The 13999-nt window shown below is 39.3% G+C and overlaps 1 protein-coding gene across 1 annotated transcript in view; it reads right to left on the reverse strand.

Moving 5' to 3' along the window:
* Positions 1 to 13999, reverse strand: part of LOC136874882 (telomerase reverse transcriptase) — a 105826-nt gene that overhangs the window by 48329 nt on the left and 43498 nt on the right. Inside the window, exons 4-5 of the mRNA XM_067148580.2 lie at positions 11735 to 11871; positions 5012 to 5265 (exon numbers count right to left, since the gene is read on the reverse strand). Of these exons, the coding sequence (XP_067004681.2) occupies positions 5012 to 5265; positions 11735 to 11871 (391 nt within the window). The remainder of the gene's footprint in view (positions 1 to 5011; positions 5266 to 11734; positions 11872 to 13999) is intronic.

A 13999-nucleotide genomic window follows, 5' to 3' on the forward strand; every position in this document is an offset into this window, starting at 1 on the left:
AAATGAAGTAGGATACTACTAAAGGCTTTTTTTTGCTATTTGCTTTACGTCGCACTGACACAGATAGGTCTTATGGCGACGATGGGATAGGAAAGGCCTAGGAGTTGGGAGGAAGCGGCCGTGGCCTTAATTATGGTACAGCCCCGGAATTTGCCTGGTGTGAAAATGGGAAACCACGGAAAACCATCTTCAAGGCTGCCGACAGTGGGACTCGAACCCACGATCTCCCGATTACTGGATACTGGCCGCACTTAAGTGACTGCAGCTATCAAGCTCGGTCTACTAAAGGCTAAGGAGATCAGCTTGACAGAAGAACACTCAACTGTGTTAGTCCTAACAAGCAAACAAAAGGGTAAAATGAGGGATTGCTTTCAACAGTAATATAACAAGCCACTAATCATTAAAGGAGGTTAGTTCATTCTGCTGGCCTGCTGGAATAGAGATTATTATTTATTCAGCTTATGGCTTTCAGTGCTGGGGAGTGTTCAAGGACATGTTCATCTCACCTGGTGAGGTCTTTCTATTCAACCCCCGTAGATGACCTGCATGTCTGGACATGAGATGATAATAAGGTAGGGAGAAAGTGAAACCAGGTGTCAGCACATAGCCTACTATGGTCAAACAACGCCAAAGGGTCTGCTCAAGGCTTGATGGATGAATTGCTATGAACAGCATCATATGCCCTCACTCCATATGAACAATGGAGAGAGGATTTGGAATTGAATCCAGGCTTTTGGCATGCAATCTAGTAATTAGAAATTGTATATCAGCATCTCTCCTAACCTGATGGCCAACATTCTGATGGTGACATTTTTTCTGACTTACAGGACTCGAATGGGCTAGCCCCGATGTCAGACCATATGGACTTGATGCCTTAATGATCATGGCCACCAGGTGGATGATGATGATGATGAAATAGATTAATGAGAAAAAATGTGAAAATAAACTATGGAATTACAAATGAAAGGAGAGAGAAGCCAAAGGAGAGTGAAATTACAGTGGTGGTGGTGGTGGTGGTGGTGGTGGTGGTGGTAGTAGTTGTTAGAAACTTAAGTCCATATAATAATTTGATGTATCCTGCTGCCTTATTCTGTGCAAATCTCATCTGTACATAACTACTACAACTACTCAGATTGGTTTCTCATAATCATATCTTTGCCTTCCACTACCATTGCTATTCCCCCACCTACATTTTCCTAACACCCACCTGAAAAAATTCTGGATGTCTCAAGATGCATTCTGTCAGTCTCTCTCTCTTCTTATGCTCAAACTTTATCAAATTGTTCTCCTCTCACCAATTTGGTTCAGTATTCCTTCATTTGTTATCTGATCTATCTCATGTTAAACTTTCTCCAAGTAACATCACATTTCAAAGGCTTCTATTCTCTTTCCTTCTAAAACATTTACTGTCCACGTTTCACATCCAGTGCTGAGGCCATGTTATTATTATTGATATTGCTCCCATAGAATTCAACGCTACACACAAACATTTTCAGAGATATCTTCTTAATTTCATACGGGAGGCCTACTTGCTTGGGCTGGACTTATCTGCCATCATTAGTTATTTTATTACTCAAACAGCAATATTGATCTGCATCCTTGACAACTTTATTTCCCAATCTAATGTGTCCTGTATCACATCATTCAACTGCATTACATTAATATGTTTAAAATTTATTTGTTTTAAACTTGTACTTCTTCTCCATGGCAGTATCCATACAATGTAACAATATCTTCAGGTCCTCTTTTTACTCCCCTCCCACAATGCTTGCAAGGGCCTGCACATCAGTTTGCAGCCACCAGCAGGAATAGACAGTCCAGTCACACATAATTGCGGCTAGGCGGAGGTAAGATTACTACGTCGTGTTTCAGTGGATATCAATAAATCATTTTATTAATTTTTGCTTGTAGATTGTGAGGGGCAACCTGGCTGATTAGTAATAATAGAAAAATAAATAAGGATCCTCCTTAGACATATATAGGATAAACAGAAGCGTGTAAGTGGAAGAACCTCTTACTTGGACTGGTCATAAGAGTTTTTAAAAAAGGGGGGCAGTGGAACAACATCAAGTGATAGATGAACTAAAAGAAGTATGGCACACTTTTAAACTATGACAACTGTTTTAATGACAAGCATAATCCTTCAATGAGAATCCATGTAATATTTTAATAACACAGCCAGGGTTTTAGATATTTTAAGTGGAATGTAGTAATATAGAGTGAAATGGTTCTTTGATATGTTGGTATTGTATAATTGGCTGATGAAGGGATTGGAAAAGTCCCAAAACATGTACCTAAAATAAGTATGTGAATAATAATTAATTGTTACATATGTGAGTACTGATAAGGCGGACCATTATAATATTAACAAGAAGGTTCGAGGCACATCCGACTACTTATAGATTTTCATTTCCATTTTAGGCCCACCTTTTCAACTCTTGGCACAACCTGGCATCCTTCTTGTGGATTTCAAATAAAAATTTCCATCTGTTCATTGCCCTGCATCAGGGCGAACAAATGATTTGTACTAATCTTTTGTGTCTGATACATGAAGAATTTGTCCAATAGCCAGATGTTCAATGAAACTTTTGTGTGCTACTGACATTTATACCAACATTTTCAGCTTAATAGGCTGTGCTATTATCGTGGATCTACAATTTTAATGTTCCCTTTGACATTTCTTTCAACATGTATTTTATATTGATGCATTCAGAACCCAAAACATATTTTCATTCTTAATGTGTTTCTAATGTCCTTGTAAAATTTTTAATTTATCTTGTGTAAAATCGGCTGAAGATGTCCACAATAACGGACGAAACATGTCCCGATAATTATCAATGTTGACTTGAAGAATAAAAACAAAATATCAATATTGTAAAGGTAGAGTTTCTGATTGAGAATCTCACAAGATTTTACTACCGACAATATGGGCTTTAAGGCGAAATTTATTTCATGCAAAGAAAAAGGTGAGAAATGTAACTTCACAGGGTTATAAATTTTTAGAAATATCTGTATTAGTATGTATCTACGTAAGCAAAGCAAAGCCACCTTCGTACAGGCCATGAAGGCCCTTGGAGGAGTGAAAGGTAAAAGCTTCTACCATTGTTAACCTTGGCACGTGATGGGGTAGAGTGGTTGGCTCTGCGCCCGGCCGCCTTTGCCCCCAGGAACTAACCTGCTACTCATTTCTGGTGTAGGCTGAGTGAACCTCAGGGCCATATGCACCTCTGGAAGTGGAAATCTCATTTCTTAAATTTTACGACTTCCTGACCCACGTCCTTCTGGACGAACCGAGCACGCCTTTACCGCCTCGGCCAGGCAGCCCCTATGTATCTAGGTAGCATTATAAATTAAAGTAATGAAATCAACCCTGAAATTAATAACAGACTAAGTAAACGTACAACATTTTATCATCAAGTCAGAGAGCTTTCATGGAATGACAAAGTACCCATGAGAACAAAATTAACATTATATAAACAGTGTTTCATACCAATTGTAACATACGGACTAGAAATGATGGTACCGGGCGAGCTGGCCATGCGGCTGTGAGCTTGCATCCGGAAGATAGTGGGTTCGAATCCCACTGTCGGCAGATCTGAAGATGGTTTTCCATGGTTTCCCATTTTCACACCAGGCAAATGCTGGGGCTGTACCTTAATTAAGGCCACGGCCGCTTCCTTCCAACTCCTAGGCCTTTCAAATCGCATCGTCGCCATAAGACCTACCTGTGTCGGTGCGACGTGAAACCACTAGCAAAAAAAGAAATGATGGTAACTAATAGGAGACAAGATCCAAGAAGCAAAAATGAAATTTTTAAGAACTTTGTTTAAAAAGACAATAAGAGATAGAATTCAAAATATTGAAATCAGAGAAGAGCTAAATATAGAACTGTTAGTACAGAACATACAGAAAGCAAGACTGAGATGGTTTGGACATGTAAAAAGAATGGGAAAGGAATGGGTAGCAAGAAGGGAATTGGAATTAGAAGTTAAGGGAAAGAGACCAGTTAGAAGACCAAGAAGAAGGTGGATGGATCAGATTTGGAAGGACATTAGAGAAGTTGGATTGGATGTGATGGAAGTAATGGAGCAGGAAAAGTGGAAGGACAGAAAGGAGTGGAGGAGGCTTGTTAACCACACCCGGGTGACTGGAGTGGGACATTGATGATGATGATGATGATGATGATGTATTAGTACATCATGCTGGTAGAATTATCAATATTTTTGACATCCAAGATAATTTTATTAAAAATCATTTAACTTTTTCTGCATTTTACCTTTACTTCTACCATCAAAATTTCATACTTCCTTTTAACCCTTTGTTAGGCGCTTACAAGCTCTGAGATTGAAGGCGGAGTTTCCTCACTGCTGCGATTGCATGGTTAATGTTGTCTGCCTCTCCACTGCAAAATGCCTACTTCAGTGTGCGTGTGACATGACAGTTGAATGAGATCCCTCATCAGCTTAGCGTGTGCAGCATTATCTAAAATAAATCTGTGAGACTGACTGCACCCATTTCTGTTTGTATCCCACTTTCTCTGTTCTAGTTATGTGTAATAATAATAATAATAATAAACTGTGAAAAATACATGACAAAATGAAAACAAGCACTACAACTATATACCACACTGACAAATAATCTAGCACCCACTCTTGCCATATCTTGTGTTCACTCTATCAGATGGATTGCAACTAACCATGCAACATAAAGTGACAAATGTGCTACCTTTTACTATGCATTATTTATAAGCAAATTAGTTAAAATCTAACTTCTTTTAACTAAGCGTCTTTGTGTAGCATCAGACTGTAAATGAGAATTTAAACAATTAACAAAATCAGCTTTCATATTTATTAAAATCATTCAAAAGTACAAAAATTTCACAGATGAGTTCTGCCTAGTAATGTTACAAATATATTGTGCCTAGCAAAGGGCTAATTAATCAATTATATAAATACAAATAAATGAATTAATGAATAGATAAAATATTAAAATAGTGACTGATGATACATACTTTTCTGCACGCTCTTTGTCAGGTGTGATGTACAGGTAATCATCAATACTGCGAAGTAGCACATCATTAGCTGTATTAAACTCAGACAGGTACTTAGAATCCATGTCTGTAAGGTACAATTTACACAGAATGGCTGAGAATTTGGTACCCTGAGATAAACCACGAGCCAATCTAATGTGATGCCCATGCATGTTAAAATGCTGCCATTTTATTTGCCTGTTTACCATACCCAAAAGATATTTGGTATTGACTTCCTGAAACAAACCATTAAAAATTAGGACAATGAACTTCTACCATCATCACTTGATCTGAAAAAATTAAAGGCATTGTGCTGAGAATGCATTAACCTGAAAACTTCTTACTCTGAATTAATAACTCAGTTCAGTGTAGGACTTCTAGGTCTTTTCCTCCTACCAACATGTCTTCCAGATGGCCCTCTGTTATCCATATATCATCATCCATCCTGCAGTAAAGATAAAACAAAGACTAAAAACTAACCCCATGGCACTACAGCCCTGAAGGGCCATGGCCTACCAAGCGACTGCTGCTCAGCCCGAAGGCCTGCAGATGAAACGAAGACTAGACCCACCAATATCTGACAGTCATTTACAGTATTTCTTCAAATATTTCTCCAACCTGATTCCTTATAAGATATTAGTCATGAGGGTGGTTACATATTTCAGATACTGTTTATCTTGATAATGTTATTTGTTTTACGACCCACTGACCACTTTTACTTAAAGAGTTTAGAGATGAGAGGTGCTGGAATTTTGCCCCATATGAGTTCTGTTATGTGCCTGTAAATCTATTGATACAAGACTGACATATCTGAACACCTTCAAATACCACACGAGTAAACCAGGATTGAACTTGACAACTTGAGCTCAGAAGGTCAGCATTCTACCACCTGAACTATTCGGCCCAGCTCTTTTTTATCCTCATCTACTCTGATTTTAACTCATATATAAAAGTAATTTGCACAGAACTCACCCAATGAATCTATTGTTCTTTATGATACCTCAGAACTCATTAGCAATGAGTCTTTTTGTTTTTTGTTTGTTTCAAGTGTTCCAAGAACTTATTTGATGAAAAATAAGAGATAAGTACAAACGGTTCAGGAATAAAAGATGGCAAGAGTCAAAGAAGTAATTTTTAGTAAAACACAAAAAAACATTTCTTAATTTGTTTACTGGTTCAGAACAAAAGAGCATACAAAAGTACATAACCTAATATACAGAAAAATACATTTGTTATACATTTAGGAATTTTGATGTTAGGAATATTCATGACTCTTTACATAATTGTGGTGGTTACCATGTTTTACATGACACAGTGTACCATATACTAATCATGTAATATTAAATCACTTGCTTTGATGGTCAAAACACCATTGGTATACAGAGACAAAGGTACATTTGACAAATATTAATTTGCATTTAGTGCCTTAAGTAGGTTTCAGTTTGTAAAAGTTCCCAAAGTTCACTCATTCACTCTTCCTTGAACCTCTCTACTCATCTACATCAGCTGCCAGCTTCAGAATTTTGTAAAATGTTGCACAATGCAGTGGTATCCACTTCATCCATTCTCACACATCATTCAGCCTTTTTTTTTTCCTTTCAAATGGTCTTTTACACTATTAGTTATTTTCATCTGAATGACAGCAGTGTTGACTGATAAAGCCCTTTCTTTTGCAGATTAACTTTGCTGTGCACCTCATTGTTGTAGACTTGATGGTACTTGAATGATTAGACGTTATCCTTATTGTAAGATTGAACATTTTGAATGATTGAACATTTTGCTGAAAACATGTTTACTGTAGCTTACCAAGTTTTAATTCAAACAATTAGTAGCTGCCACAATACATGGGGCAATTACCAGGATCTACTGAAGCAAATTTCAATTACTTTGACTTATCAATGTAAACCTGATTGACAGCAGTCACCTGGTGAATATAACCCAAATTCATGAAAAAGGGCAGTTACCACCTTTAAATCTTGAAACCCTTATATACAACAGATAATTATTTCATTTTTAAATAGGACCACTCTAGCCAACTTTATACAAAGAATTTTTCAGTTTCCTGTCAGCTCAGTACTTCTTCATTCTCTCTGATCTTATCCTTCATTCTTCATCGGAAATCACCCTTCCTATTGTCTGTTTGATGATTCTGGTTTGCAGTCTGGTTTGCCTGTCTGTGAGTTTCCTGATTTTGTTGGTTTTGTTTCTTAGGTCTTCCACTGTAATTTGTAGTTCATCCAAATCTTCCTTGATTTCTGTAATCCACTTAATGTTACACTTGCTATTCCATAATTTTTCTATTATTCTCCTGATGATCCTGTTCTCTGGTGTCCTGATTAGATGTCCAAAAAATGAAATGTGTTTCTTCCTGATTGTGCTTGTTATTGGTTCTATTTCCTTGTAGACTGTTTCATTAGAAGCTACTCTCCAGTGTCCATCTTTTTGGTATGATTTGTTGATGGACATTCTAATGATTCTTCTCCCTATCTTGAGTACTATCATGGTGTACCATTCCAAACATCTGTCTTCACCTCAACCTTATGGTTGATGGATAGCATTATTCTCTTCCAAGGGCTTTCTCCCCTGAGCCAACTGCTTGAATTGGTAGTATGAGTGTTGTCTTTTAATGTCGTCCAAGAAATCTGTTCTTGGTCGTCCTCTTTTTACTTCCATTTTCCCTTCAAGCATGGTGGTGCACCATAACGACTAGCCCACTGGTGGCCATGATCTTTAAGGCGTCAAGTGGTTTGAGTGCCTTTGGCGGAAAAAAATTTCACTATCGCAATATTAGCCAGCAGGGTAGAAGAGGTGATGGTATACAATTTCTAATCACTAGATTGCATGTGAATAGCCTGGATTCACTTCCAAACCTCTCCACAGTGTTTATATGAAGCGAGGCCATATGACACTGTTTATGGTAATTTGACCCTTGGATGGCGATGTTTAGCCTTGAGCAGACCTCTTGGTATTACTCAAGAGGAGTACGCTGTGTGCTGATATTGGGTTACATCCTCACCCTAAATCATCATCATCATCATCATCATCATCCCACATCCAGATGCACATGTACATCAAACAGAAAGACCTGTACCATGTAAGCCAATCATGTACTCTGATACTCCAGGTACTAAGCCATACTTTCTTGGAAACATTCTTGCCACTAGTACTCACACAGCTGTCACCACGATTCCTTTTGGCTTTGTTGTGCATGCGTATCCAAGAGTCTCGTTGAATTAATCTCTTCTTTCCCTTATTCTGCATTGTTCCTTCATTCAACTTCTCATCTGCCTCCTGATCACACATTTTTACAGAATAAAACTAACAAAACCACACACAACAGTCACAAGGCAACACTCACTGATTTCCACGCATATGTGATACTGCTACGTCGAAGCTGTTCGCCGGAGAAATTACTTGCTGCATAGCTGTATATAATGCAAGCTCCTGCCATCTAGCATTGAGATAACGAAACAATATTTGGAGGATAGGCGAAGAACATATTGAGGATTACAAAAATGCATTTGCCGGAAAAATGATTTAAGTCAACTTAAGTGGTTATTGCACTCATCACTTCAATTATTCAGCAGTCATCAGTCACAACCGCACTATCTGTGGTGGACGGTAATGTCTTCCATGTGTGTATCATCACTACACAAAATTCCAACTGAGACACTTCTGTGCATTCACCAGCCATCAAATGGTGGTGTATACTTATTACGATACCAATATCCAAGACTTTTGTCCTCTGAATGTATATAACTGCACATTCAATAATAATAAGTCCACATACTACGGAACCACTATAACCACTATAACTATATTAGGCAAACATACAAATACAGAACAACCATATATGGTACAAAGCATGGAAATATACAGTGTGGGCTAAAGTTCCTTTACACTATGTATAATTAGGTGCAGAAAAATCATTTTATGGATCTACAGTGTCTGTATATCCCTCCATGTTCGATGCAAAAGTTTATGCATCCCCACGTTCTTTTGTGCATGCAGTGCAGCACAGCAGGGTGGGTGAAAGTCCCTTTACACTATATATAATATTAATAAACCAAACCCCATGGCACTACAGCCCTTGAAGGGCCTTGGCCTACCAAGCGACCACTGCTCAGCCCGAAGGCCTACAGATTACGAGGTGTCGTGTGGCCAGCAAACCTCTTAGCCATTATTCCTGGCTTTCTAGACCGACTATATATAATTAGGTGCAGAAAAATAATTTTATGGATCTACAATGTCTGTGTACATCCCCCCAGGTTCGATGTAAAAGTTACGTCCCCACGTTCTTTTGTGCAACCACTGCAGCACAACAGGTGTGATAGGGAGATGTTCAATAAATGTCCAATTTCTTTGAAATCATTTAGGAAAAGGCTAGGAAAACAACAGATAGGGAATCTGCCACCTGGGCGACTGCCCTAAATGCAGATCAGTATTGATTGACTGATTGATTGATTGATTGAAATGCTAAGCGAACACCGTCTTCCAACTGATTATTATTCACATATAGCTGTTTATGCACCTCTTCGTTAATAAAATCTCAGTCTGGTGAGGTGAGGTCCAGGCTTCGTAGGTGCCGTGGCAATGGGGCAATTTTTATTCAGCTGTCTGTGGACACTTGGAACAAAATGTGCCTAAAACATCAAAGCATAAGTCCTACCACATGTGGTCCGGTATAGTTGATCGTGGGATGCCTAACTCTGCAGCAGAACAGTTACAAGTTGACTATACCAGTGATCATTCAATTGATTCTACCACAGAAATACAAGTCTCAGTGTGAGTGCTTGGTCTCCTGCTATGTGGTGCGACATGAATACTTCCCATTGCAAAGGCCTTCTTTTCCCATACCAATAATGCTGCACTGGCAACAGTTTCCCAAAATGTACAGCAAAGTCTCTCGTAACGTCTTCCATTGTCTTATGCGTCACTGGACGTTCACAAACCCACATGCAAGTCAGCAAACGCTTCTCTGCACTGAAATCACTTGTATCCACCATCATATCACTCTCCAGACTAAATTAAGAGGAAATAATGAAATAATAAGGAGCCTCCGTGGCTCAGATGGCAGCGCGTCGGCCTCTCACCGCTGGATACTGTGGTTCAAATCCCAGTCACTCCATGTGAGATTTGTGCTGGACAAAGCGGAGGTGGGACAGGTTTTTCTCCGGGTACTCCGGTTTTCCCTGTCATCTTTCATTGCAGCAACACTCTCCATTCTCATTTCATAGCATCTATCACTCATTAATTTAAATCACTTTGGGAGTGGCGACCCCATCGTAATAACAGCCGCTGATTCATTCATTTCATCCCTGACCCGGTCAAAGACTGGAAAACAGGTTGTAGGTTTTCATTTCATTTTCAATGAAATAATGAATAACTACAGGACCCCGTGCTGCTCTGCAGCATTGGTTATAAATACCGTAGGTCAGATAACTCACCTTGATATGCCTGTCGTAGTCATATTGTTTTGCTGAAAACATCATGCTGTCTGTTTGGTAAAAATCTATCCATATATTCGCTTCTATCCTGAGTTCTTGATGTAAAGCTTGGTATTGTGTCGTAGAAGGGAATGGTATTTTTAATCGCAGTTCTATTGTCTTGTGAGCTAATAAGTTAGTTTCGAAGGAGAGTTTCTTTTACCAGGCAGAGAACTTTTCTAAGATACAAGGCCTTCATTCTTTCTAGTGCAGCTAGGGAGTATCTAGCAGGGAATAGTATTCTTACGTGATCAGGGGAAGTGTATACTCTCTGGCTTGGCAGCTAGTAATCAAACATGGCTGCATGCAATGACATTATTAAGGATGAAAATCATATACCAGAATATTAATGAAAGTGTTAGTAGCTTAGCAACCTGCTAAGTACAGAACGAATTGCGGGCTAGAGTAAGCTGTTGCCTGCAGTTATGGAAGTGATCATTTAATGAGTTGATTTTATGATTACTCAAAGTTGGCTGAACTTAGAGATGTATCAATGTCTCAAGATTCACAGGCAGGTAATTCCGAAGAGAATAAAACAAAATGAAGCAAATTGGTCCAGTAGAATGGACAGATTGATTTGCCAAAGCTGTTTTTAGTAAACATAATGAAAGCTGGTTTTAATTCAAGAACATTGCTGGTTTTGACTCAAGAACATTGTTGTCAGTTACTGTGTTAAGGGACTGCATAAAATAATTTTTAAATTTCTGCACAGTAATTTTTATTACAGGCTAGTAAAAAGGGAATTTTCACCCACCCTGAACATCTAGGTAAACATAGGAATTACAAATTACAAAGGTTCTTTACAATCCATGATTTTAATACTGAGACTTCTTCCAAGTCGTTATGCAAATATAACCCTGAGGACCAAGCTGAAATTCTGAGAATGCTAAAAAAAAAAATATTTACATCCATAAGTTACCAAAATGAAATATACAATTGAATCTCTATCATTCTCATCATGCTCTTCCCAGTTATTTCAGGGTTTGCTGGAGCCACTTAGGCTCATTTTTGTTTTGGCTGGGGTTGAAGTTTGCATGTCCTTCCTGACACCACATGATTTTGAAAATCTCAGCCCAGAACCGACCAGGATTAGAACCTCAGCCCCTCCGGTATGAAGTCAGCCGCTAAGCTACTGACCTAATCACATCCCCCACAGAGATGAATATCAACTAAAAATTAATGTGGTCTATTTAGAGACACAGCCTAGAAATTTACTTACCCTGGGAGGAAACAAAAAAATGCTACAGTAGTTCTTGTCTATACCAGAGGTAAGGTTTTCAAAGAACGTATGAATTTTCACTCGAGGCCTTGGTTCCATGTACGTAAGTCTTGCAACTTTCAAGATTGCTTTTCCATCTGTAAAGAAAATAACTGCCTTATTGCTATTGCTTATTGCAATATCCAGTTCACTATGGAGACAGAGTGAGAAGGAAACTCCCATTTCTCAATGTTCTGGTAATGAAGACAGCCAATTAAAATAAAAGTATAGTGTGCAGTAAGCGGTAAGTCAATTCAAATGTGTATGCTAGAACAATTTTGGAATATACAGTGTACCGCAAGCCAAACTAAACAGACCGCTATCTGCAGAAGACGTCCAACCACCACCCATGACAAAAATACGGAGTGATAAAAATGCTAGCTAATCGTGCAAGAAGAATTTGTTAACCACAGCACTTAACCCTTTCACTCCAGCATAGCGAGCTTAGTAGCGTGACCCTCTGGATGTGAGCAGGGAGTGGCTCACCAAGCCCGCTGTACGGGATAGGCTACTTTTCTCACACTGCTCTCCCGTCTGCATACAGCTCGTGATGTGAGGAGAGAACAGGAAGAGGTTAAATGTATTTTATTTTTAATGCGCAACTCCACCTGCAACCACCTCCTGAGAAAAGTATGTATTAATCTCCTCGCACAGAAGAGTTATGATACTTGCATTAAAAAAAAACAGTTGAAAGAAATTTAACACGCTAGCATCGTCCACAGAACTTTTCAGTCCGGAATTAGCTGCATCAAAATTATGTTTCTTCGGATTCAGGTTCTCATTTTTCCAATTTAGTTTTCTGCTCAGTGGTTCAGGCACCTGGTCTTCATCCCCACTATCTTCATCTTCAGTTGAATCATCAAAGTAGGCAGACCTTTTAGATGATGAAGCGGTAACTGAAGTAGAAAACGTGCCTGAAGTACAAGGTGTGATTGCAGTCGTTCCACCACCAGAATCAGATGATAAATCACTATCATCATCATCATCTTCTTCAAAGTCACTACCCAATCTGAGGGCAAGAGCTTCTTCCACAGTATATCTTCCCTCAGTCATCAGGTCTTTCACTATTTAAAAGCAATTGAAAGCTAAATCGAGAAGCACAAGCACAACAGCACAGGGGAGCAACTAGATGTGAAGTGAGCAGCATACCGGACACATTGCTATCGTCTTCGAACTGGCTACTCCTGTTATATGGTGATCATAACCGTAACTATAGACTCCCAAGTCTGCCACAAGAGACCTCCAAGGCTGAACTTCCCCAGCAGTCTATTGCAGCGAAACGGAAAACAGGCAATGACACGCAACGTCTACAGCAGTCGACCGGCTATGAGGCACAGCTCCGGTACGACTGCTACAGCAGTCCACTGGATGCGCGGCACAGCTTCCCCCCCGACTGCTAGAGCAGTCGACCAGAGTGAAAGAGTTAAACAAGGAGCTCAGCCACCTCAATATGGCCGTATGTGCTAATGGGTACAGCCATAAAGATATCCAGCAAGCACTCCAACCCAGACGTCCAACAACTAGGGAGAAAGAAGTGGAGCGGCCGGCGGCTGAAGCCTTTCTGCCGTATATTGAGAAGACAACTGATGGAAGGCTACTGAAGTCCCATGGGGTAAAAACTGTATATAGACCAACGAAGAAAATCCAGGAACTACTACTAAGGTCTGCTAAAAAACCAAGCATCATCCTCTCTCCACAGCAGGTGTTTACAAGATTACATTCAACTGCAGCCAGGTGTACATGGAAACGACGAAACGCAGCATCGTCACCCAACTGAAGGAGCACGACAGACACAGCCGCCTGGGACAAGCAGAAAGATCATCAGTCACTGAACACTCGCTGCTAGCAGGCCACAACATACAGTACAGCAACACCAAAGTACCGTATAATCCCGAATACCACCCACACTTATTTTTCTCAAAATTGTTGCTTCTAAAAATTCGGTGCGGGTCTTATTCAAGCCTTTCATTTCACGGCGCGATACTTTACGCGTCTTAGGGAATGTTATGTTTTTTATTAGTGTATTTTAGTTTTAAGGGTTGATTCAACCACGTCTTCCGGGAGTGTTTGTTTGAAAATAACAAGTGGACATGTGTGTACTGTATTGTCCTCTCTTATGTATTTCATGTGATAATGGAGATTTGTTCTATGATATAAATGTGTGTAAAACTTTCCTAAAAGTTTATAGTATATAAGCTCAGTAAAATTATTTCTAAGTAGGTAACA

This window comes from Anabrus simplex, chromosome 5 (assembly GCF_040414725.1).
Source record: "Anabrus simplex isolate iqAnaSimp1 chromosome 5, ASM4041472v1, whole genome shotgun sequence".
Classification (NCBI taxonomy): Eukaryota; Metazoa; Arthropoda; class Insecta; order Orthoptera; family Tettigoniidae; genus Anabrus; species Anabrus simplex.